The sequence below is a fragment of the Neophocaena asiaeorientalis genome, unplaced genomic scaffold (genome assembly GCF_003031525.2).
Source record: "Neophocaena asiaeorientalis asiaeorientalis breed wild unplaced genomic scaffold, Neophocaena_asiaeorientalis_V1.1 scaffold148, whole genome shotgun sequence".
NCBI lineage: Eukaryota > Metazoa > Chordata > Mammalia > Artiodactyla > Phocoenidae > Neophocaena > Neophocaena asiaeorientalis.
The window spans coordinates 2,336,200-2,361,261 of NW_020174050.1; the positions used below are offsets into that span (position 1 = coordinate 2,336,200).

Sequence of the window (25,062 nt, forward strand, 5' to 3'; positions counted from 1 at the left end):
TTGTCTATGGCCCTGTTCACTTCTGTTGTGCAATTGGAATAGGGAAAAGTCACCTCCTTGAATACTCTGTAGTTTGACAAGAATATTTGTTATATTTGCAAAATGGAATGAATTTGCAAGTTTTCCCCCCTTTTTCCACCCAAAAGAGGTCTGTGTCCTTGAACATAAAACACAAATAATCCCTGTGCTGTTAATTATTAGCAAGTCATCCCATTTGGAACATAAGGAAATAAAGTAACAGATATACCAACAGAAGATTACTAGTTAACAGGCATTGCTAGAGAAGACTATAAAAGAATTTCAGCATGATTTTCAATATTCTGCCCCCATCATCATCACCAACAACGAAATAGCTAGCAACCATGAAGTGGGAGGTATCAATTTTTTTAATTTTTCTACTAAATTTTACTGAATCCAGAACAATGCAAAAAAATGCATATGGAATAGGTAAGATATTTTGTGCTTTTCTTTTGTCTTTTTCCTATATGGAAATTCTTAAATTTGCTTTTATTCATTTGCCTTGATTTATTTATCATACTTACTGTTCGACACAGAGGAAAAATATTTAATTGGTGAATATCATTAAATGAATGATAAACTTGTATATTTATAAGAGTACAAGAGTTTTACAAAATCATGGCAGTGCTTAACGTTACCTGTGAATGGTTCAACGGTTCCAAGAAATTGGAAGATATAAAATCTGAATTTTAGTGTTAAGTCTACTATAAATTATTCTCATTAACTTTATTCCTTAGTTTCTTAGTTTTCTCAAGTACAAAATTAAGATGCTTGGATACATGATTCCTAATGTCCTCTCAGCTCTAAAATTGTATAGTTTTAACTTAGACACAAACATTTACATCTAACAACGATTACTTTCCTGATTGCAGTTGAAAATATCATTTCTCATGAAGTTTATCTTGCTTTCCAGCTTCCATATTGGATTCTTCCCCATGCTCTGCAGAGATGAATTTAGTTGACCTGTAAGTTTTGCTTGTATAAATGCACTTTAAATATGCAAAGCAATGAAAATTTTAGTTAGGTAATTGAATAAAGTTGGATAGCCCTATGAGTTTTTAAAAGTGTGAAAGCAAACTAGACAATGCTAAGAAACGTTATTTATGTTGAATATCAAATTGATATTGAAGAAGTTGGACTGTTACTCCATGCCTTAGATGTTAACCCCAAACTCTAGATTCCTTGTGAAGAGATGGGACAAACAAAATCAGATTTTAGAAACTGAAGAATAATGTCTGATTGATGGCAACTATGTATGAATTCAGGAATTTTTCTCATCAATACCAATAGGATGACATTACCATATTCTCTATTCTGAATACTATTTAATCCTAGTAGCAAATAGTTGGAGGCAAAATGTTCTGTTTTTGATTATTTGTAGAAGGTATGTTGTTCTCTTGAATGATATCTTTCTGTCCCACACTTCTGAAGTTTCTAATAAGGAATTTAAAGTCGTGTGTTACAGATACGGGTTGCACACAGAAACCTGCAGAAGCATTGCTTTGGGTCAATCCATGATCAGACCTTTATCATGCTGGTAGTAGACACAGGTAGAGGTCTAATGACCAATTCTTTGCTTAAAAAAAACAAAAATCAAAAAACTACAAAGGGTATAAATACCTTCAATTATGGAGACATTGCAGTGGGTGGATGACCACAAAAGGAGGAACCACTCTTAGGAGAAATCCACTTATTTTCATTGTTAACAGATATATGTATATTTATGGGGGAAGGGGACAAGAAGACAGACATTTCTTCCTGGATGGCTAAAATTTCACATACTTTTTTAGCAAAAGTCATCCCCTAAACAGGTCACAACATAACAGACAATAAAAACAAACAAAAACTAACCTTGAGAAAAAGATTGATATGTCTGTTCCTTAAGCATTCATATGTATTTTTGTTTCAGAGCTACCATATTTTTTGCCCAGTTTGTTCAAGAGGCCACTTACAAGGAAGTAAGTCAAATGGTGAAAGATGTATTGACGGTAATAGAGAAATCCACTGGCAGTGAGCAGCCTGCAGGGTGTTTAGAAAACCAGGTGAGTGAATAATAATAATTTTTTTAAAAAGCACTGTGATATTTGACCAAAACTCAGCATGCAGAAGAGAAGATGCAGGGACTGCATAAGAAATAAATACATTTAAATATCTCAAGACCTGTTTTATGAAAGGAGGTTTAGGTTAATTCTGATTTGCTGGAGAGAGCAGAGGAGAAAACAATGGGTGTCTATTGTAAAGAGACAATATAAGCGTGGTGACTAAGAGCTAAGGTTCTGAAATCAGAGTATCTGGGTGACCATGGGCGTATTACTTAACTTCATTGAGCTTTAGTTTCCTTATATATAAAGTGAGGAATAATAATAGCTTCCATTTCTGGGTTGTCATGGAGATTGATATGATAATGGTAGCAGGGGTTAATTTTTATTAAGCACACAATGTGACAGGCATTATTCTCAGGAGTGTTACATATCCATTGATAATCAAAATACTTTGTGACATGGAGCATAGCATTGATGAATCAGAATCAATGTCCAGTGAGCCAAGAGACCCTGGCTGGGGCTCATTGGTAGAATATCAGCTTTGTTTGCAAATATTAATTTATTAAATCTTTATCATAATCCTAGGAGATAGATGCTAATATTCCAGTTGGAGAAGATGAGGCACAGAGAGGTTAAACAACTTTCTTAAGGGAGTCCAGAACCAGGATTTAAATTATGTCATCTGGCTCCAGAACTAACACCCTTAGTGACTTCATTATACTATACCCTATAGTGAATGTGAGGTGCATAGCATAGATTAAGGTTGACAGATTTAACAAACAAACGACAACAAAATATGAAGCCCTCTTAAATTTGAATTTCAGATAAACAGTGACTACTTTTTTTATTATAGGATATCCTAATGTAACCGTTTAATAAATAACAGTTATTAGTGTTTATTATTATCTCAATATAGAAAAGAATTAAGAACTTTAAAATGATTAGAGCTACCAGTTCTGGGACAAAATGCCCAGAGAATCCTCTGTCATGATGGAGCTCGTGAAGTAGCCAAAAAATGATGCACCTGCAATATTGCAAAGGAGACGCCCTTTAAAAGATATAAAGTACTTTGCAACTCTAAAATTGATGACTTAAATAAAAATCCCTTATAGGCATCTCTATTTTTAGCTTGACATGTGAAATAAGCAAAATACATTTTTTTTTTTTTTTTTTTTTTTTTGCGGTACGCGGGCCTCTCACTGTTGTGGCCTCTCCCGCTGCGGAGCACAGGCTCCGGACGCGCAGGCTCAGCAGCCATGGCTCACGGGCCCAGCCGCTCCGCGGCATGTGGGATCTTCCCCGACCGGGGCACGAACCCGTGTCCCCTACATCGGCAGGCGGACTCTCAACCACTGCGCCACCAGGGAAGCCCACAAAATACATTTTATATTGCAACTTTACATCCAATGAGACATCCAAGGTGATGTTACAGATTAGTGATTTACCATTGTAAACTTAAAGGCATGATTTTTTAGATGGATTGGGAACTGGAAGTCTTAGTTAAGATTTCCAGGATTCTCTAAATATTAGCAGTTATAAAAGCTAAATTAAAAGTTTCCTGAGATGAATGAAACACATGTATTCCTCAGAGGCATTCATCAGACTAGTGGTGTCATCACCTGATTTTGGTAAAGCTAAGGCAAACAAGAAAGATTTTAAGCATTTACAATGTACATTTTAAAACTCTCTCTTTTGTTTTTTTGATCTTAGTTCCCCAGCCAGGGATTGAACCCAGGCCACAGCAGTGAAAGCTCCAAGTCCTAACCACTGTACTGCCAGGGAATTCCCTAAAACATTTTAGCTAAATCTATAATTAGACCCATTAAAAGTATTGGAAGCTATTTTTATTCAGTTTCAAAATATTTTGATTTTTATGTGAAAATAATATCCAATTTTATATCAGTGTCTCATAATAAGAATGCCAGATGGAGTATCTATATCCTCCTTTTAAGATAAAATAATTTTGTCTAATAGGCATGTGTATTATTTAAGTTTGAAAACTATATTCCGTTTTCCAAACACATAAAAGAAAGCTATCCCATCAGGCTGAAACTAAATGTATTGGAATTTGTAGGGGGAATTATTTTCCTAATCTACCGTTCTGACTTTAAATATTAGAAAACTTTTCATGTGTTTTACAGCACTTTTAGGTAAAGTTAGTTGTCTTTCATTAAAAATAAATCTTATAGGTATCTGCCTTTCTGGAAGAAATTTGCCATGAAAAGGAAATTCCTGGCAAGTATGGGCTTTCAGACTGCTGCAGCCAAAGTGGAGAGGAAAGACATGACTGTTTCCTAGCACACAAAAAGGCCGTTCCAGCATCCATCCCACCTTTCCAAGTTCCAGAACCTGTCACAAGTTGTAAAGCATATGAAGAAGACAGGGAGCTATTTATGAACCGGTAAGGATCCGATTTTAAAGGTAGATAAGACCCCAGAAAGAGTGCAGTACCGAGCAGAATCTACAAATTCTGCAATTTGTGGCTGTATTCTAAAACATGGAGAAATAATGTTTGGTGTGGCATCTGCTGAGCTCCTGACCTACGAGATTAGGTGAGAAACATTAAGTGTAACTTTGTCTCCACAGCACATAGATAGATGGGTATAGACCACACAGGAGACCCACCAGTTTTTCCTTTAGTCTCTTAGATACACCTTGTTTTTTCTAATTTTAGCTTGCCCAAGAATATATTAGTGTGGCACAAAATGACTCCTTCTAGAGCCAAATATTTGGTGTTTTGTGTTCACCAAATTGCCTGAAAATAGAAAATGTTAGCGATCCAGGAATGTTTAAGGTACATAAGCATGTCTAACATTTATTGAGCATTTAGGATGTTTTAGGAACATGTGTGCTTGGCACGTATGAGCATATTAATGCTCACAAAGAGCCTATCATCTCCTTGTCCTCTTTCTCTTCATTCCTTTTCTTCTTCCTACTTTGCAGATGACGAAATTGAAGCTTAGACAGTTAAGAAAATTGGATGAGGGCAGACCACTAGTATATTCCCAAGCTGGGATTTGAACCCAGGTTCTCTGTTGGGGAAGCCTGTGTTTAACTCTTAATCACTTCTACCTTCCACGTTGTTGCCTAATCCAGAGAAATATAGAGGCTGCCCTTAGAACATCTCTGCTATGTTGACTGCCAGGGTGGATAATCTCGTTCTGCACTGATGAGAAAAAAGACTCCACCTTTCTCTTTTACTTAGTGGAGGTGTGGCCTTGTTGACCCCCAAAACATATCTGTGTAGGCTTATTGAAAAGGATACTTTCATAAGAATCATAGTCAGTGTTTTTGCCTAGTTTGCTCTTATAATCTCATAATAGATTTTTCCTTTTCTTGGAGGATCTTTACTGAGGAAAATTTTGACAGCAAGTGGAAAAAAATATGACTATTTTCTGAATCTTTAAACAATTCCAGAGTCCAGTTCCAAGCAGTAGCAGTCCTATTTTAATGTGTTTGTAAATCTTACTGATGATCCTTTTCATTTCACAGATACGTCTATGAGATAGCAAGAAGGCACCCCTTCTTATATGCACCTACAATTCTTTCTTTGGCTGCTCAATATGACAAAATAATTCCACCTTGCTGCAAAGCCGAAAATGCAGTTGAATGCTTCCAAACAAAGGTATTGTATTTGTGTGGATATCTGAACCAATAACTTCAACCTGGCTATGACTTACTAAAACCAAACAAAGTTAAAAATGGAAATATGCTTTGTGGGCAGAGTATCATTTTCAGAATAGAGCATATTTCAGCACTCTGCTATTCTTTGGGCTAAAAACGCTAGGTTTGCTCTTTTTTTATTCATTCCTTTATCCATTCATTCAGCCAAGAATCATTTTATTATTAAGGAAGTGAGTTTGGTGTGATAAAGACAGAGGTAGAGGTGATAACATAAATGAAAGAGAACAGAGTAAGAGGTGAAGGAAGCAAGTGAAAGAAGATGGGGCAGAAGGAAAAAGCAGAAGAAGAGAAAAAAGGTGAACGAGGTATGATAAGTGCTTTATATTTATTATTTCTTTTAAACCTTAGAACAAATTTGAGGTGTAAGTGTTATTGTCATTTAACAAACAAGGAAACTTAGGTTTAGAGATGCAAATAGTTTTCTTAGGTTTTGGAGAGCTAGAACAACATCCACGATGAATTACTTGCTGCCTGAAGTCCTATAACAAAATTCCTGAGAACTGTGACTATTCCCAGAATGTCAGGCTGTGATGCAATCTTACGTTTTGTTACTGAGAAGACATTTAAGAAATTATCAGGCTTCGATTTGTTCAGAATTACAGTTGTTTATTCATTATCTCAAGTATGAAAGTTACACGTGTTTCTGTTTCAAGATTTTTTTTTTTTTTTTTTTTTTTTGCGGTACGCGGACCTCTCACTGTTGTGGCCTCTCCCGTTGCGGAGCACAGGCTCCGGACGTGCAAGCTCAGCGGCCATGGCTCACGGGCCTAGCCGCTCCGCGGCATGTGGGATCTTCCCGGACCGGGGCATGAACCTGTGTCCCCTGCATCGGCAGGCGGACTCTCAACCACTGCGCCACCAGGGAAGCCCTCAAGATATTTTTAATAATTCTACCTGGCATAGATGTATATAAACCCATCTAAAAGAAAGAATGAATAAAGTTCTGCAAAGATATATTGCATTTATAAGTTTTAGCAAAAATTTTTAGAGTTTCATGTTTTAGTTGTATCTGTTGTTTTTCTAAAAATTTTCATTTTTCTATCTAGGCAGCATCAATTACAAAGGAATTAAGAGAAAGCAGCTTGTTAAATCAACACATATGTGCAGTAATGAGAAAGTTTGGACCCCGAACCTTCCGAGCCATGTAAGTTTAAGCTCTATCTAGGGAAGAAGGTGAGATCTGCAAAACTCCCATTTTGCAGTTTGAGTCCATTTTTCACATTGTTACTGTTGTAGAGAATGAAGTTTCCTTTGATGAGAGCTAATGTGATTAGAATCATGAAATCCTAGGATTGGGAGGAACAGATCAGTCTGCTGTTTAACACTTATTAAAGTTTACATGAGATAACACTTGAGAAGACTTTGGAGATTTATGCTTTTTACCTATTCTTCTAGATACTCAAGTTCTGGACTGCAAGCAATTTACACCTTATAATTATACTACAATTTTTGGTTTTTTAGAGAAGTATTACCTTTTATTATTTTTATGCATTAGTTCATTGAGATATATGCTTTTTGATGTGTGTTGTGATCTAAAAGAAATGCTCAAAAATTCCAGTTGTTTCTCTTTTCATTTGTGCTTGTTTGTATGCTTTATATCTGTAAGAGATTTTAAGGTTCTTGCGGTAACAAGTTTGCTTTCTTCCCAGTACCCGACACAATGGTTTTGATCTATGATATCCAGATGTTATTAAACTGTTTTTTTTTTTAAGTTGATGGAATGATCTTAAGCAGATATACCACATTTTCCTAGATTCTCTACAAGGTAGATTAGCCTTCTCTAAGTATCATTTAAAATTTCTGGCTTAACAAGAAATTCTTTACATTAACTCTGCTTCCTAATCTTCCTATAAAAGTCCATTGTGTCAATTGTTGCTTTTTATGAAAATATTCACTTGAGGCAATAATATTAGAATCCATTGTCCAGAGGAAAACAAAATAGTCATTTCTGAAGAACTGGCATGTATTTTCCTAACTGATGAAAGCATGTAACTCACTGAAGTCTGTTTTCTTGTCCCAGCTGCTAAAAAGCTCAGAGGCAAATTTAGAGTTTTTCAACTGACTGCATTAACTCTTACACTTAGCATATTTGCCTTTTCTCTTTTCCCTTCATTCTATCCATCTATCTAATCTATCATCTATCTATCTTTCATCTGTCTAATTTATCCCTATCTCATCTATCTATCTTTGTTGTTAGGATGAGAGGAATATTAAAAAAAAAGCCCAAACAATTGAATCAGGTAGTTCAACCTCTTCATTTTTACACATGAGTAACCCGAGGTCCAGAGGGATTAAAACAGTTTACCGAAGACCACACTACTGGTCATCAGAACAAAGTTTTTCTAGATCCTTTTCATGATTTTTCTTTCTTTTTTTTCATTTTATTTTATTTATTTATTTTTATACAGCTGGTGATCCTTGTCATCATTTATTTCCATTACACCTACTTGTCTGCTATGTCAGTGATCTCTAATTGTCTGTGTCCTGACAACTGAGACTTTGAGGTCAAGTATAGGAATCAGAATTACCAGTGGTTTAGAGCCCCACTAGCCAGTATGGCAGCCACTAGCCACACGAAGCTCCTGAGCATTTGAAATGTGGCTAGTGCAAAGGAGGAACTGTGTTCTAAGTGTAAAACCTGATTTCAAAGACTTAGTATGAAAAAGAAAATGTACAATATCTCATTAATAGGTTTGAATGTTATAAACAACAAGGACCTGCTCTATAACACAGGAAACTATATTCAGTATCTTGTAATAACCTATAACGGAAAAGAATCTGAAAAAGAATATATATATTCATATATATATATATAACTGAATCACTTTGCTGCACACCTGAAACTAACACAGCACTGTAAATTAACTATACTTCAATAAAAAATGGTTAAAAAATAAGTTTTAATGTTGATTACATATTGAAATGATATTATTTTTGATATATTGGGTTAGAAAACATATTATTAAAGTAAATTTAACCTGTTCCTTTTTACATTTTAATATGGTTACTAGGAAATTTTAAATTACATAACTGGTTTAAAGTACTCTTCAACTTTTATGCTGAAACATTTCTAGCCTAGAAAAACATCTGACCTGCTAATTGAAGAGTATTAAGTGAATGCATTTAAAGTTTATTTATTTGTTTGCTTGTTAAATGACACATTTAAAAATATTGTACACAGTGAAGACAGATTAAAGTTTTTAGTCATGGATTTAGTTCCAAGACTGACTGATTCTTCTTGGAAGAGGTCAGATTATGCTTTAATCACCCTCCAACTCTATTAGAAACTTAAAGATTGATTCATGATTTGCTTTAGTTAAATTTACCTTAGTAATACAATGTAAGTTAAGATTTTATTATAATGACATTACTTATCATTTGCTATCCATAAGTAGTTAAATTTAAATGTTCTCAATTTAAAAAGAAAATCCGTCTTTATCAGTAGCAGCAAAAATACCAGTTGCTCTAGGCCACAGTGGTCTCACCAAGACATCTCTTAAAATTTATATGAACTATGCAGAAGAAATAAGAATTTTGTTTCTTACCTCCTTTTTGGGTCACACTACATGTCTTGGCATGATGACACATTTGAGTGCTAAGTCTGCTCCACTTTCTTGTCCCATTGATATGCACATATGCATCCTTCCCTATATTCTAAGAAGTAATTTTTTCTCCCAAGTAAAAGAATGATTATCGTTCTCATAGAATTTTCCATTTCTTAATTGTTTATCCTTTTTAATTTTTTCCCACCCTCTCACAGCAATGATCCCCAATACTCAGCATCAGGGTTGAACAGCAAAAAGATAGATATCATTAAAATTCACAGGAAAGGTTTTAGGAAAAGATAAATCACTTCTAAACCTTTTGTAGGTTTATAGACCTTTTGTAGGTTTATAGACCTTTTGTAGGTCACAGTTTATAGAGCCACTGCCTTGAAAGACTGGGCTAGAATTAACAAGACATAACACTTTTCCTTTTCTTTTTAAACGAGAACATATTGGTCTTTTATCCTTGGAACTGTAACTATACTAATACTCTATAAATGTTATTTAAGTTTTTTTTAACATCTTTATTGTGGAGTATAATTGCTTTACAATGGTGTGTTAGCTTCTGCTGTATAACAAAGTGAATCAGCTATTCATATACATATATCCCCATATCTCCTCCCTCTTGCGTTTCCCTCCCACTCTCCCTATCCCACCCCTCTAGGGGGTCACAAAGCACCGAGCTGATCTCCCTGTGCTATGCGGCTGCTTCCCACTAGCTATCTATTTTACGTTTGGTAGTGTATATATGTCCATGCCACTCTCTCACTTTGTCCCAGCTTACCCTTCCCCCTCCCACGTCCACAAGTCCATTCCCTGAGCCTGCGTCTTTATTCCTGTCGTTATTTAATTTTGATAGATAACCAAGATTGATTCTAATTCTTTTTTTCCCCTTAGAACTGTTACTAAACTGAGTCAAAAGTTTCCCAAAGCTAATTTTACTGAAATTCAGAAACTGGTCGTGGATGTGGCCCACGTACACGAGGAATGCTGCAGAGGAAATGTGCTGGAGTGTCTGCAGGATGGGGTGAAGAGTCTTGCCTCCTATAAAAGAGATATTCCCGCTCCCTTTTCTTTCTTTTGCTCTCATTCTAAATGGGAGAAGGGTGTCTGCCATGAGTTGGTCATAGAATGTGGAAACTAGCTGACTGAGTGAAGTTACAGACTTCTTAACAGTAAAACTTGAATCTCTTTTGTTGACTCTGCTTTTCACTTTAGGGATGCGCCCCTCTTCCTAGACCAGTGCCTATTCATTCTTACTTCTAAAGGAGATGGTAACCTCTCTGGAGGTCTCCACACAGAATTTTTGTAATATATTTCACCCATTTGTGCTTTCATTTGATAAATATATATTGAATACTTTCTATGTGCTAGCCACTGTGGGGCGTACCTGTTAGGAAGGCACAAGCTGGTTTTAAGAAATGTATAGTTTGATAAGAGAGATAAGACATGTGACCTCATTGGGGTTAGAGACTGTCTTTGGTTTACTGTTATTTCCATAGGCCATCAGCGCCATGTCTGGCACATGGAAGGCACTCTATATTATATACATAGAGCTATTACATGAATACAACAAAATAATAAAAGAAACATAAAAAATAACACAAGATATTGTTCTATACGGTAAAAAGCTAGCCATCATGGAGAGGTGTGAATAAGGGCCCTAGGGGAATTAAAAACCAAAAACAAATACCCCCAAAACAGAATCCTCAAGCATGCCATAGTCAGTTGCGATTTAAGCAGCGTGGCATTGGTCTATTTCGGGGCACCCTAGGCTTCCTAGATGTTGGAGGCCTGTCTATCCCCAAATTATTCCCTCTCTGGTCCCCTGTGATACACCTTCTTCTTCAAGGAGGCTTAGATTCATTGCTCCTAGATATTTCGGTGGCTTGAAACCAGGGCTGGAATATGGTTTCCAGAAGGTTGAAAGTGAGGATAGAATGCTCCTTTCAGCCAGTCCACGGCATTTTGGCTGAGATACACTTGAAAACCAGCAAGAAGCCAAGGCTGTAGGGGAGACCTGAGGGTGAGTCTTTGGGCCCAGGCAGAGAATCCTGTTGTCAGTAGTTGGGGCTGCCTCCAAGACAAATTTTCCTATTTCATTTATTTTTCCTTTTAGAAGCATTTACCTTCATATTAGGAATGGTAATAAGAATGATTTTATTTTTCTTTGATGTGAGTTGTATCAGTTTCAGTTGACTATTTTACTAATTTGTATACTCATTTTTTAAAGTTTAGTTTTTTCAATTTTTGGACTTCAAACCACCCTTTTCCATTAAAGTGAAAAAAGTAATTTAAAAGTATGGTATATAAGTTGGATTCTAATGGCTGAATAATGGGTTCTAATTGTTCCTGGTGAGAATGCACAGAATTTTCAGTCCTTTGACAGTTACGTGTAAGCTCGGCTTCTTTCTGGCCACTTACGTGCATTTCATTATCTATAGACTGCCCTCTGGAGGTCATAATCGGTTACTGCAGGGTTATATAAACAGCAAATGTTTACTACCAAATTTCAGTACTAATAGAAAGATATGCATCAACGTGCATGTCATTTCGTTTGAGGAGTACATTTGTCTTTTGTTTTTAAAAGCTTGCTATTAGAATAAAATAGTAGATTTTAGCTGACAACTATGAAAAGAAGAATTGAACAAACAAGGCTAGGTGGAAAGGAGTGAGGAAAGGTAGAGTAGGGAGAAAGCACTAAAATGGGAGACAAGGTAAATGTCTTCTTCCTTCCTTCTTTCCTTCCTAGGACTGGCCACGAGGTCCTGAATTAAAGAATAAATGTTTAAAACTTAGACTTAATTTTTCTATTACAGGAAAAAATTATGTCCTACATATGTTCTCAGCAAGATATTCTGTCAAGCAAAATAGCAGAATGCTGCAAATTACCCACCGCACTTGAACTTGGTCATTGCATAATTCATGCAGAAAATGATGACAAACCTGAAGGCTTATCTCCAACTCTAAATAGGTTTTTAGGAGAGACAGATTTCAACCAACTTTCTTCAAGGGAAAAAGATCTCTACATGGCAAGGTAACACACTCTGTACATGTCTGTTCACACAAGTAAAAATTATGATGTGACTGACAGCTTTGTGTTGTTGAAATGGTTTCTGAACTCAGTATATGAGGATAATGTTAGAATGTTCTAAGCCAAAATATAGTTAGGAGGAAATAACTAGGAAATAAGGAATAGGGTCTATCTTGTACTGATGAGACTTTCACCACTGCTGTTATTAACTGGCTTGCTTATGAGGATGCATTTTGTTTTGTATCAGTTTCTCTGGCATCAGAAGCATTGTCATCCCTGTATGGATTACTCATGTAAAGACCACCATTGGACTTCCGAATAGGATATGGATATTTTTGTAATAAGAAAAGCTCATAATTAAGGATGTGCTTTTTCACAGTGCATGTTTTAAAAACTTTTTCCCCCAAATATAACTTAATAGATAATGGTAGATAGAAGGGCTTTCATTGTAGCAGTTTATTTGCTATTTATTGAATACATGTTTTATTTTTTTGAAGGAAGTGAAAACACATTTAGAGACATTTGCAGTATGGTAGCTGTAATTGACAAGACATGTTCTCATTCTATTTGCTTTTAAGGGGAGCAAGCAGTTCACACATTTTCCTTTATTGTACAGTGTGTATCAGTGGACACTATTAGAAGAGGGATTTGTGCAGCTCTTAGGACACTATACTTAGTGATCTCCAAAGGTCCTTCTAAATCTGAGTCTGCTTTTAATGTAGTAATGAAAAGAACAGTGCAATTTTCTTTTTAATATTCCTGGAGGATATTACTCTATTGTTGATTAAAATTAGACATGCACACATTGTTTGCACCGCTAAATTAAATTATGCAAACAAGAACAAAGTGCAGATTTCAGAAACCTATAATGACATAATTGGAGGAAGAACTAATATGACCTATTTCTACAACCTGGGAACACAATTAATAAATTCAAGAATACTCTTTAAATTTACCCATTCATACATTCTGAAGCTAATTGTTTATTTAATAGAAGCAGTTCTTCAATTGGAAAGGTTCTTTGCAGTAGAAATTTTCTCAGCCGAGAATGATCTTCCCCTAGACACTTTGTGTGGCTTCCTTCACCCAGGTTTTTCTCCTGAAAGAGCTACTCAAAGAGACTTTTCTTGACCACACACTCTAAATTGTCACCCCTTTTCCTTCTTGTCTACCTTGCTTTATTTCTCTTCATTGATTTATCACTACCTAAGATTGGATGACCTATTTCTTATTGGTTTCTGTCTCCCTATAATGCCTGCTTTTGAGAGGTCAGACATTTTATCTTATACATTATTGAATCCATACTGCTTAAAGAAATTGTTTGCACAGACTTGGCAGTGGAAAAATATTTGTTGTATGGATAGATTTCACGTCCATAATTGAAAGTGAATAGTGCAAAGGAAAACAAAATACCGTTTTAGAACAATTTGAGGGATTATAATTTTTATTAATAGCTTTGCCATGCGTATAGTTGAAATAATATTTGATTTCTAGGTTTATTTATTTGCATTTTAACTTCTGCATGCCATATAACACAGGAATAATTTGTCTCTTAATTCCAATAACATGATTTTTTTCACCCATATTTCAGATTTACTTATGAATATTCAAGAAGACATACTAAGCTTGCTGTCCCAATAATTCTAAGAGTTGCTAGAGGATATCAGGAGTTATTGGAGCAATGTTCACAGTCTGGAAGCCCTCCTGAATGCCAGGATAAAGGGGTAAAATGCTCTAGCTTTTTAAGGAAAATCTGGAAAGCTAGATGGATATCATGCATTAAAAGTGCTGTTTGTTTGAAAGCATCTAATTACTAATGAGCAGTTAGTTAGTTATATCTACTAACTAGCTATCTAGCTGTTAAGTAGTGATTAACTAGTAGTCAACAACTGTTGGCTTATTTTAGAAATAAGAGTGTTTTAACCAAAAGTTCTTTGATGCACAGAATAAAAATAATATTCATTTTTGAATAGCTCCACTCCAGAAAGGCAAGAATCTTGTACAGAAAGAATTGTAACTTTTTACCCAAAGTTTGAGTTCTGCCATCAAATAACTTGGTGATTCGCAAAGTTTTAAACTTATTCTCCCTAAAGTTCATTTGTCTTAATTCTCACAATTCATCTTTAATATTAAAAAACCCTCTAAAAGTGGTTTCTCTAAGATTGGTATCAAAATAGAATAAACTATTACTGGCCAATTTTTACATACAAAGTTATGTGTGAAGAAAGAGAAAAAAATGTATGTAATAATGCTTGTATTTTCAGGAAGAAGAGTTAGAGAAATATATCCAGGAGAGCCAAGCGCTGGCAAAGCGAAGCTGCGGCCTCTTCCAGAAATTAGGAGAATATTACTTACAAAATGCGTATGCTTTTTTAAACAGTATTTTGAGTGATTTAAGATCATTAACTAGTGAGGGAAAGACCCATCTAAATTAATCACTCATGGCTACCCTAATTCCAGCCCCTATGATGGACTGGAGGTCTTGTAATCTGATCACCCAGTTTCCAGTTCCAGAAGGTGGCCTTCCCCAGTTCACTGTCTTTAGGAGCAACAGATGGCCTGTGAAGCCTGATCTGTGGTACTGGCTTTGGGTTCCCCAAACCGTGCAGATTTTTGCAGTAAAGATACCCATTGTATCATAGCCTGTCGTAGTTAAAGCGCCAAAAGATCAAAGTGCATATCGAGGAAACTTCTGAGGTTGGGAATAGGAGTCAGCCTGCTGCCCAGCGTTTATTTTCCCGTTGTGATCTGTTGGTGTAAGAAGAGGGTAGGGAATGCTTATCAGAGTAAATGCGCCTCCAGCGTCGGTCCAGGTACCACGTGGGTGAAACAAATGAGCTAATTTCATGTCCCCTGATGCCAAAAGAGGGTCTTTGAGAAGGAATGAGAGTCCAGAGACTCCTGAAGGACTTGGCAACATTTGCTGAAAAATGCTTCTTTCAGGTTTCTTGTTGCTTACACCAAGAAGGCCCCTCAGCTGACCCCAGCTGAGCTGATGACCTTGACCAGGAAAATGGCGACCACGGGAGCCACTTGTTGCCATCTCAGTGAGGACAAACAATTGGCCTGTGGTGAGGGAGCGGTGAGTGTTTTGTTTTGTCCCATCCTGTTTCTGCCCTGTTGGGCTTGAAATAGCCTTATAATTCCCATTTAGGGGAAATGGGGAAAACCAATGTGGAGATGGCTTTCCTGGACTTGTTGGATTAGTTGCAGTTGAAGGGGTGTAAGAACCTGGCTCTGAATGGTTGGCGTGTGGGCAAGCTTCCTGTCCTTCTAGAATGGCTGGTAGAAGGGCAGTGAGTCTATTCAACAAACAAGCAAGCTTTATGTACAGGGGAGACAGAAAGACTGACACGTCACTCAGTTCATGATTTCACCAAATACCTACTTTAATGTTAAAACAGAAAAAGCTTCAACTTTGACAGATTAAAATATGCTATTTTGTTTTTAGCCATACCTATGTTTTTGTCTTTTATAGTTTAATTTTTTATGATGATATGAGGGACAATTTATTCCCCGTGACAGGGTGCAGCGTACAGAACAGGTAGGTTCCACGTTCTGAAGAGTAAAATGACTTTCCAGTTGGTAATGCCAATAATCTTTACTTCTTAATGTCATACATGTGATTACAGGTTGAATTTTTTTTATTATTTTTTCCCTTGAAGTCACAATTATGAATAAAATTGTGTATCTTTTTTTTTTTCTTTCACTTTTCCTCTTTTTGATGATGGGGAGTCATTTGCTAGTCAATCTTCATGTCCTGGAATTTTTTGTCAAAGGTTAGAAATGAAAAGAAACTTTCCTGTGATTAAGTATCATCTTTGTCATTTATTGAATCCCACATGTTGGGAGGATGCAGGGGCACAGGATGGTGTAATGGTTCAGGAGTATAGGTTCTGGGGGCCTCCTGCCTACATTCCCATCCCACTGTCACCACTTGTGAGTCTTGTCACTCTGGGAAAGCTAGTTATCTCACTAAGCTTGAGAATTTTCATCTGACATTTGAGAATAAAGTTAGGATGGCTGTCTTAAACGAGGTAATCCGTGTGACTCACTCAGTACTAGCCTGATACATAGTATGCCCACAAAATATGTTGGCCCTTGTTACAAGTTATTATTAGGTGTTTAAGAAATATCTCTGAAGTGTGGAAGGTAGGCCAATTCTACATTAGGAAAGCCGTAAGGACACGCAGACTCACACACACACACACACACACACACACCTCTTATTTCTTTACAATTAGAACTACATATTAGCTGTATGTATGTATGTATGTATGTATGTATGTACATATGTGAAAGGGTTAGGTTTGTGCTATTCTTACTTCAGAAAGTGATTCTCTGAATCCCAAAAATAAAATGGAAAGCTCAACTAAATATACATGGAAAATGTAGGCCATGTATTGATTTCAGAGACTTTTCCCCTTCAGAAGTATGTATGTAACTGAAAACGTGTTTTAAATCGCTGACACAAATAGCTGAAGTGGCTCTCCTCAACATCACTTGTGGAACACTGGTCACTAAATGCTGAAGTTTATCTCAAACAAATGGGTAAATAAGAATGTACAATATGGCAGCACATGATCCCTATACAGACAGCAAATTTTCCTGTAAATTAATTATAAGTTACTAGACATTAAACACTATTGCAACAATTTTCCTGAATCAATTCTATGGCTGATGCTCCCTCTCCTTGCTTTCTTCTTTCTCATTCTCCTAATTAGGCTGACCTTATTATTGGACTTTTATGTATCAGACATGAAGAGACTCCTGTAAACCCTGGGGTTGGCCAGTGCTGCACCTCTTCATACGCCAACAGGAGGCCATGTTTCAGCAGCTTGGTGGTGGATGAGACATACGTTTCTCCGCCATTCTCTGATGACAAGTTCATCTTCCATAAGGATCTGTGCCAAGCTCAGGGTGTAGCACTGCAAACAATGAAGCAACAGTAAGAAATGGGTATTTGCTAGCGTGGAGAAGACTGACACCACTAAATAGTGGTGGAGATTTCTACTTCACACACCCAACACCCTTGGGCTCACCAGGAGAAAATTATTACTCCAAAGCACTTAAAGTGACTTTCAGAATAGTCTTGTCTCAGAGTCTTCATAGCCTCTAGTCTGGAAAAATTCACTGGGGCAGATAATTTCCTGTTTGTAACAATAGTCTCCTTTTAAACTATTGTTGTGTTGCATCTTGGGATCGAGGGAAAAGGGGCCATCTATTTCAGGTAATTAGGATATATCTTTGCAGTAAGTCTTGGGTACTTCCATTCCAAGCACTGAATAAACACTTTGGAATTTGTTTCCATACTATTTACTCTTTGAAGAGAATAATCATAACGTTTGTTTCAACCATGCAATATGGGTGTTATGAAGTGGAATACACATTTCAGTTCATTGTGGGAGGCATTCTGTAATGATGATAGTAATGCAAGTCAATGTAACTCATGTTCTCCAAATTCCCATGCATTTTCATACTCCCATACTTTGTAAAAAGTCTTCCTTCATTTTGGAAAACTTGTTCATCCCTTTTTTCTCTGTCACAATCTGAGGCATGTTTCTAGGTACAGTAAGAATGCCGCCTGGCAAGCCTCCCCTATTCCCTGGGTCAACATTAATTCCAGCCTGAATGTATTACCAAATGAGTATTACAGGCAATTAGGGCAGACAATGCTCAGGTTAGGGGTGTGATAATGTGAATGACAAGGGTTTGGAAGTTGGAGCCTTTGAGTATGGATAAGACATATTTTAGAGGAGAGAACTGGAAAGAATTTTTTAGGCAAATAAGAAAAAGACTATTTCACTATAAGTAAGGTGGAACTGTGAAAGAGTGTTTCATCTATAACCTGCACAAGTCCAGACCAATGGAACATTTAGCATGTTTCTCGCCTCAGTCTTTCTAATAAAGTATTCGCCAAGATGTATGTGGTGAGTCTGGTGATGGGTTAATGGAATGAGGGTTTAGGGTAAGGGTTGCCAGAGCTCTGAAAGTTCTCTCCCAGGAAGGCTTTAGAAAAAGACCATTGCATAGCAGACTTCTCTTTTATATTGTTTTGTTTTAAATCATAGGTTTCTCATTAACCTTGTGAAGCAAAAGCCACAAATCACAGAGGAACAACTTGAGGCCGTCATTGCAGATTTCTCTGGCCTCCTGGAAAAGTGCTGCCAAGGCCAAGGGCAGGACGTCTGCTTTGAGGAAGAGGTATGTGCAGCTCATGTTTACACTCAGAATACTTGGTATGGAATTTTTTGTAACGAATAATGAAAAGAGTATCCCACTAATTTATAATTTTAAAATAATGCCAGAAATATTTAATTTAGAAAGAGATTGAAGGACTTTATAATATTTAAAAATAATCACAGTTTTCTCACTAAATATTAGGAGAAGTGTAATTTTAGAGTGTATTATGAGAATTAGTAATTTTGATTTATTTTCTAGTGGAGAAAACTGTAAAGTGAATATATAATTAACTGATGATAATTTAGACAGCTTCTGGCTTAAAATTTATCAATTGAGCTAAATGGATTAAAAGGATTTAATAGCAAATTAATTGTGCACATAGGATATTGGGGGACTATTTATAGGAAATATATTCAACTCAGGAGCAAGCCTTTGAATATTAACAGAGTAGTAATTAGGTATTATCTTAATATAATTATTTAGCAATTTTAGCTGGATTTGTAAATTGACTACATTTTGTAAGCCTCTAGCTTGTATTACGAAATATATTTGAATACAGCATCACTATATTTTAAAGAGATATTCTATCATTCAGCCTTTTTGTCAATTTTATTTGACTACCTCATGATGTAGAAGTTTAGATATTTTGTTATCCGATAATATTTAGAAATGTTGAGTTTTTCAATAGATAATGTAATTACATGGGTTTGAGTGTGTGTACTTATTAGTATGTGTCTGTTTTTGGTAGGAGGGGGTGGGACACAGATAATGAAATAAGATAAAACAAAACTGATAAAATAGATTTTATGTAAACCATTTCTGATAAATATGATACAAAAAGATTAATGTCCTCTGTTTTGAGAACACGTTCATTTACATGCAGAGAACATTAACAAATAGTAGCATAGTAGTATTTTCTCTGCAAACCTTTTAATTTCTGTGACTGATTTGTAGAGAAAGGGGAGAGATGGGATGAGGCTTTGTAAAAGTTGGGAGATTGGTATAGGAAAAACAATACCTCCTGTTGATAAGAGTGGAGTTGTTTTCCTTCTGCCTTCTATTGTCCTAGTTTGTTGACATCAGAGTTGTATATCTTTATTTTTAACTTGGTTGATCTATAAACCAATGAATTCACCCCTAGGTAGTGGAGAGTTAACTGTACAACTGGCACAGTGGTCTACTTTTTTATCTGATGATTCTTATTGACTGATTTATTTTATTTTTATTTATTTCTTTTTTAAATTGAAGTAGAGTGGATGTAGAATATTATATGTTACAGCTCTATAATATAGTGATTCACAAATTTTTAAAGATTATACTCCATTTATAGTTATTATAAAATATGGCCTGCATTCTCTGTTGTACAATATATCCTTGTAGCTTATTTTATACCTAATAGTTTGTACCTCTTGCTCCCTTACCTCTATATTACCCCTCCCCCCTTCCCTCTCCCCACTGGTAGCCACTAGTTTGTTCTCTGTATCTGTGAGTCTGCTTCTTTTTTTTTTATATTCACTAGTTTCTTGATGATTCTTTTTAATTTGCAGGGTCCAGCACTGATTTCAAAAACTCGTGCTGCTTTGGGAGTTTAAATTACTTCAGGTAACAAAAAATTCAGATAAGGCTAACTATAATGTTGATTCTCCCCAAATATTGATCCATAGTTAAATACATCCTAAGAGCTAACATTAAATACTTTTCTTAAAAGTAAATGCAATTCAGTAAAAAAAAAAAAAAAAAACTTCTTTAAAAACCCTGGAACAAAATAATGCCCACAATGTTAAATTAGTGATTCAACTAACTCAAAATTCTTTAAGGTTATTTCAAAGGCTTCAGAGAATGTCATTAGAAGGCCTTCCTATCAGTTTATCTGATATAGATCCAATATATGTATATATATAATATAAAATAATAAAACCAGTTACATCCTGCATCTATTAATTTAATTAGTACTTATATTTTTGTTCTTGTTACAGGGGGAAGAGAAAAGACCAAAAGTCTTTATTGTTTGGTGTGAACTTTTCCCTTTAATTCTAACTGATTTGTGCTTTTTGTGAATTAAAGAATTGATGAAGACTTTTATGTGAAATTTCCTTATCATAAAAATAAAGTATCTCCAAATGTTTCTTTTTTCCTAGCCTGCTTATTTATGAACACTTATAAATAATTTCTTCAAATAGTTTTGTATACCATTGTCTGAAGCAGATTCTGGTCACAAAGCACTGAATATTGGTCATTGTAGGAGATTAAAGCCCCTCAAGGATGGATTTACGACATTGAAGGCTATATTACGTGGTGAACTAAAAACATGTTCCCAAGTGAAGCACTTTTTGGTGCTTCTAGGGCACACTGTTCATTAAATGATCATTTAAGTATTCTAACAGATAAGTTGGAGATGAGAAAAGAAATTATTGTTTTTATAGGATCCATCAAAAATGATGTTACTCAAAATTTAACATCTACTTTTTTCTTAGTCTTGTTCATAAACCTTTTAAAACATAAATGTTAACTGTACTGTAGTTGTTTTGATTGAATATAATTAACATTTTCATCAATTATTATTATTTTTTGTTCTGCAAGTATTTATTGAGCATTCACTGTGTCCCAGGTCCTGTTCTGGGTGCAGTCACTGTCATCTAGTTGCTCCAGTAAAGAAGGAAGCAACTAAGAGCAATGCAACAAGATTATGGCCATTATACAGGCAACAACATGTTGAGAGAATCAAAGGGTGCGTGAGACCAGTTGTGACTGGGGAAAGTCACATTGGCAGAGACAAACATTTAAGAAGCATCTTAGAAGATGAGTGGGCATTCATCCGTTCAAGTAAAGGAGAAGGCAAACACATGAAAAAGGAAAACATGGCCTATGACAAATGATGATGAATGATTTTAGGGGAGTATAGGGTGGGGAAGAGGGCTATAGACATGGAAGATCAAGCAAGGCATTCAAGCTATATAGGATTGAGTGGATTCTCATGGGTTTTATTCCAAAGGGTTCGGATGATGTCTTATAGGTAACAGGGGACCAGAGTAATATCTAAGCAGAGTGATTAGCTTTTAAGGAGATAACTCATGAGATATGGAGGATGGGAAGTAGGGGCAGGGGAAAGAGTAGAGAGGGGCAAGGTCAGTAAGTGGTGACAAAAAGATCAGTCCACCAGTAGGGAGGCTGTTTATTGTATTAGCTTTGAACAGAAACCTAAAAATCACATTCATGCTTTGGCGTCTGCTGCAGGAGAAAACATTTGCTCTGAGCAATAAAATGGGCTTTCAGTTCTAAGTTACTTTGTCCTTTATATTTTTCTTTCAATTTTGATGGAACATCTGTGGACTTTGCCTGATTGTGGTGTAATTCTAAGAAGTATTAACTTAGAGATCACAGTAAGATAAAGTAGAATTCAACATAAAGCATTTAACAGGAAAAATAATCTTTTACTGTTAAGAGGAGAGTTCAAGTAAGATAAAACTGTTTGGAAAATTTATGAGCCAAATGATATTTCATTGACATATATAAAGAAAAAATGATTGGAGACACTAGGACAAATTGACACAAATACAATAGTAAATTGGAGATTTTAGAACATTTCTACTTCTCAGAAAAAATAAGTTAAGCAAACAATAAATAAAAACTCAAGGTAGAAACTTCTCTAGTCAAAGTTACCAGTGGCTTCTATGCTGCAAAATCCAGTAGTCAATTCTCAGTGTTTAGTTTACCTGATTTCTCTCGGGAGAACTTGACACAATTGATCATTCCCTTTTCCTTGAAGTATTTTTCTACTTGGCTTCTGGATTTTCCTCCAACCTTATTGGCTGAATCTCCTCAATCTTCTTCACTGCATTTTCTGCAATTCTTTGGCCACTAAATGTTGCAGGGTCCCAGAGCTGCTCTTCCTGAATCTAAACTTACCTCTAGGTGATCTCATATATACTTGATGCAGTAATACCACCTAGATGTTGAAAACACGTATTTATATCTCCAGCCTGGATTCTTTTCCCTTTAATTTCCAGGCTCTTGGGTCAGCTTCCTCCCTGACGTCTCCATGTTGATAATGCGGAGACAATCCAAACTTAGCACATTTTAAACTGAACTCCGCCCCATCCCAAATTTGTGTCTCCCTCTGTCTTGTTCTTCCTTCTGCTTACTCAAGCCAGAAACCTTAGAGTCATCTATGGTTCCTCTCTTCCATATCACCCCTACATTCAATCTATGAGCAAAACCTGTTGGCTCTACCTTCAGTGTACATCCAGAATTTGACTCTTTCCCAATACCACTAGTACAAGCTACAATCGTACAACATAGGGATTATTGCAGTAGCTTAATTGGTCTCCTTACAGGTACCCTTGCCTCACCCCCTGCTCTAGGCTCAACAACACAGGAATTGAGGCACTCCTTTACATCTAAGTACATTATACTACTTTTTCCACATCTCACTCAGAGTAAAGTCTCTACACTGACTCTACATGATGGTAGCTTTCGCCCTTTTCTCTTTCTTCTTATCCACTGGGTCTCCTTGCTTAGGCACAGTGGCCTCCTTGATGTTCTTCAAGTTACCAATTCATTTCCTGCTCAGAGTTTTGCCTTTGCAATTCTTCTTGCTTGGACATTGTGCCCTCAGATATGTGTGGGGCTCACTCCATCACCTTCTCAGGCTTCTACTTGTTATCACTTGCTAAATGAAAAGTCTTCCTTGACTGTCTTATTTTATTTTTTAAATTTAGTTATTTATTTATGGCTGTGTTGGGTCTTTGTTTCTGTGCGAGGGCTTTCTCTAGTTGCGGCGAGCGGGGGCCGCTCTTCATCGCGGTGCGTGGGCCTCTCACTGTCGCGGCCTCTCTTGTTGCGGAGGACAGGCTCCAGACGCGCAGGCTCAGTAGTTGTGGCTCACGGGCCCAGTTGCTCCGCGGCATGTGGGATCCTCCCAGACCAGGGCTCGAACCCGCGTCCCCTGCACCGGCAGGCAGACTTTCAACCACTGCGCCACCAGGGAAGCCCCGACTGTCCTATTTTAAATCGTACACCTATCCTTATCCCCCAACCAGTTATCACTATCTCTTATATAGTAGATTTTGTTTATTTTCTGTCTACTTCCACTACTGTAAAACCCATGAGGAGAGGGATTTTTTTTCTGTTTTGTTCACTTCTGTTATCCTCAACATAAGAACAGTGTCTGGAACATAATAGGCATTATATGACTATTTGATGGATAAGTAAATGAATACACATGCCACAGGCTGTGTTTTATTATAAGGTGGTGATCTAGAGGGGTTGTTAGTTTCATCTTCTAAAAGCCACACTGGGGAGAAGAGGCATGGGTCTGAGAAATTAACATCAAAAACGTAAGAAACCACTGAGGAGGTTCAAGACTTCAGGTTTGGTGTGTGTATGTGTGTGTGTGTGTGTGTAATGAGTATGTGTTGGTGTTTTGTGGTCTTGTGGCTACTGTAACAAACTACTGCAAACTTTGTTGCTTAAAACAACAGTTTTCTCTCTCTTTCACAGTTCTGGAGGCCAGCAGTCTGAAATCTACCAGGGTATTGCTCCCCTTGGGACTCTAGCAGAGAGTCCATTCCCTGCCTCTTCCAGCTTCTGGTGGCTGTCCCAGCATTCCTGGGCCTGGAGCTGCTTTACTCTGGTCTCTGCTTCCATATTCACATCAGCTTCCCTCTGTGTGTCTGCATCTTCTCCTCCCTCTTCTCTGTCTCAAATCTCCCCCTGCCCTTCTCTTAAATCCATTTGTCATTGGATTAAGGGCCCGCCTGGATAATCCTCATCTCAAGATCCTTAATTACATCTGCAAAACCCCAAAAGCCTGGTGTCTACAGGATAGTATTAGGACAGGACTAAACTCCTGCTGCGGTAACAAACTGTTGAAAGGTGAATATAGACCAGCCACTCTTAAAAATTACTCTTCCAACCTCTCCCTTGCCATGCCTTACTGCCCCCAGACTGGTAAATTACCATATAAAGAATTTGTGTCCTTCCAATGATGCTACTTTCGAAGAGTTAAGGGAGAGTCCAGAGAATTGCTTGATGGTATAATATTAAATTGATAATACATAATAGTAAGATATCTGGAAATCCCCAAGTGTTCATGAACTAAATAACACACTTCTAAAGAACTCATGAATCAAAGGAGAAATTAAAAGGACACTTAAAAAATATTTTAAATTGAATTAAAATGAAAACACAGCATATCAGAATTTGTGGGATACCATTAAAACAGTACTTAAAGAAAATTTATAGCACCAAAGTCACTCTGTTTTATAATTTATAACACTCTGTTATCTTCACTTAACATAGACTAGAAAAGAAGGAAGTTCTCAAAACAATGAACTCAGCTTTCACCCTAAGGGGAAAAGAGCAAATTAAAACAAAGCAAGCTAAAGAAAGGAACTAATAGAAATTAATAAAATAGAAAAGAGAAAAAACATAGATAAAAGTCAATGAAACCAAATCCTGGTTCTTTGAGAAGATCAATACTATTGATAAACCTCTAGCTGGATTTTAGGGAAAAAAAGAGAAAAAAACAAATTATTAGTATCAGGAATGAGAGAGG

At 36.5% G+C, this 25,062-nt stretch overlaps 1 protein-coding gene across 1 annotated transcript; it reads left to right on the forward strand.

Annotated features, from left to right (window-relative positions):
• Nucleotides 1–269: 269 nt before the first annotated feature.
• Nucleotides 270–20,630, forward strand: AFP (alpha fetoprotein). The gene is made up of 15 exons (XM_024754129.1): nucleotides 270–447; nucleotides 932–983; nucleotides 1,928–2,060; nucleotides 4,250–4,461; nucleotides 5,553–5,685; nucleotides 6,791–6,888; nucleotides 10,187–10,316; nucleotides 12,109–12,326; nucleotides 13,915–14,047; nucleotides 14,588–14,685; nucleotides 15,267–15,405; nucleotides 17,048–17,271; nucleotides 18,395–18,527; nucleotides 20,054–20,108; nucleotides 20,483–20,630. The coding sequence occupies exons 1-14, from the start codon at nucleotides 363–365 to the stop codon at nucleotides 20,096–20,098; spliced, it is 1,833 nt and encodes a 610-aa protein (XP_024609897.1). The 5' UTR covers nucleotides 270–362; the 3' UTR covers nucleotides 20,099–20,108; nucleotides 20,483–20,630.
• The last annotated feature ends 4,432 nt before the right edge of the window (nucleotides 20,631–25,062 follow it).

Coding starts and splice junctions, on each gene's coding strand:
- AFP (XM_024754129.1), top strand. CDS start 363: ATGAAGTGGGAGGTATCAATTTTTTTAATTTTTCTACTAAATTTTACT. Junction 448..931: donor AAAAAATGCATATGGAATAG/GTAAGATATTTT, acceptor CTTGCTTTCCAG/CTTCCATATTGGATTCTTCC. Junction 18,528..20,053: donor ACGTCTGCTTTGAGGAAGAG/GTATGTGCAGCT, acceptor TTTAATTTGCAG/GGTCCAGCACTGATTTCAAA.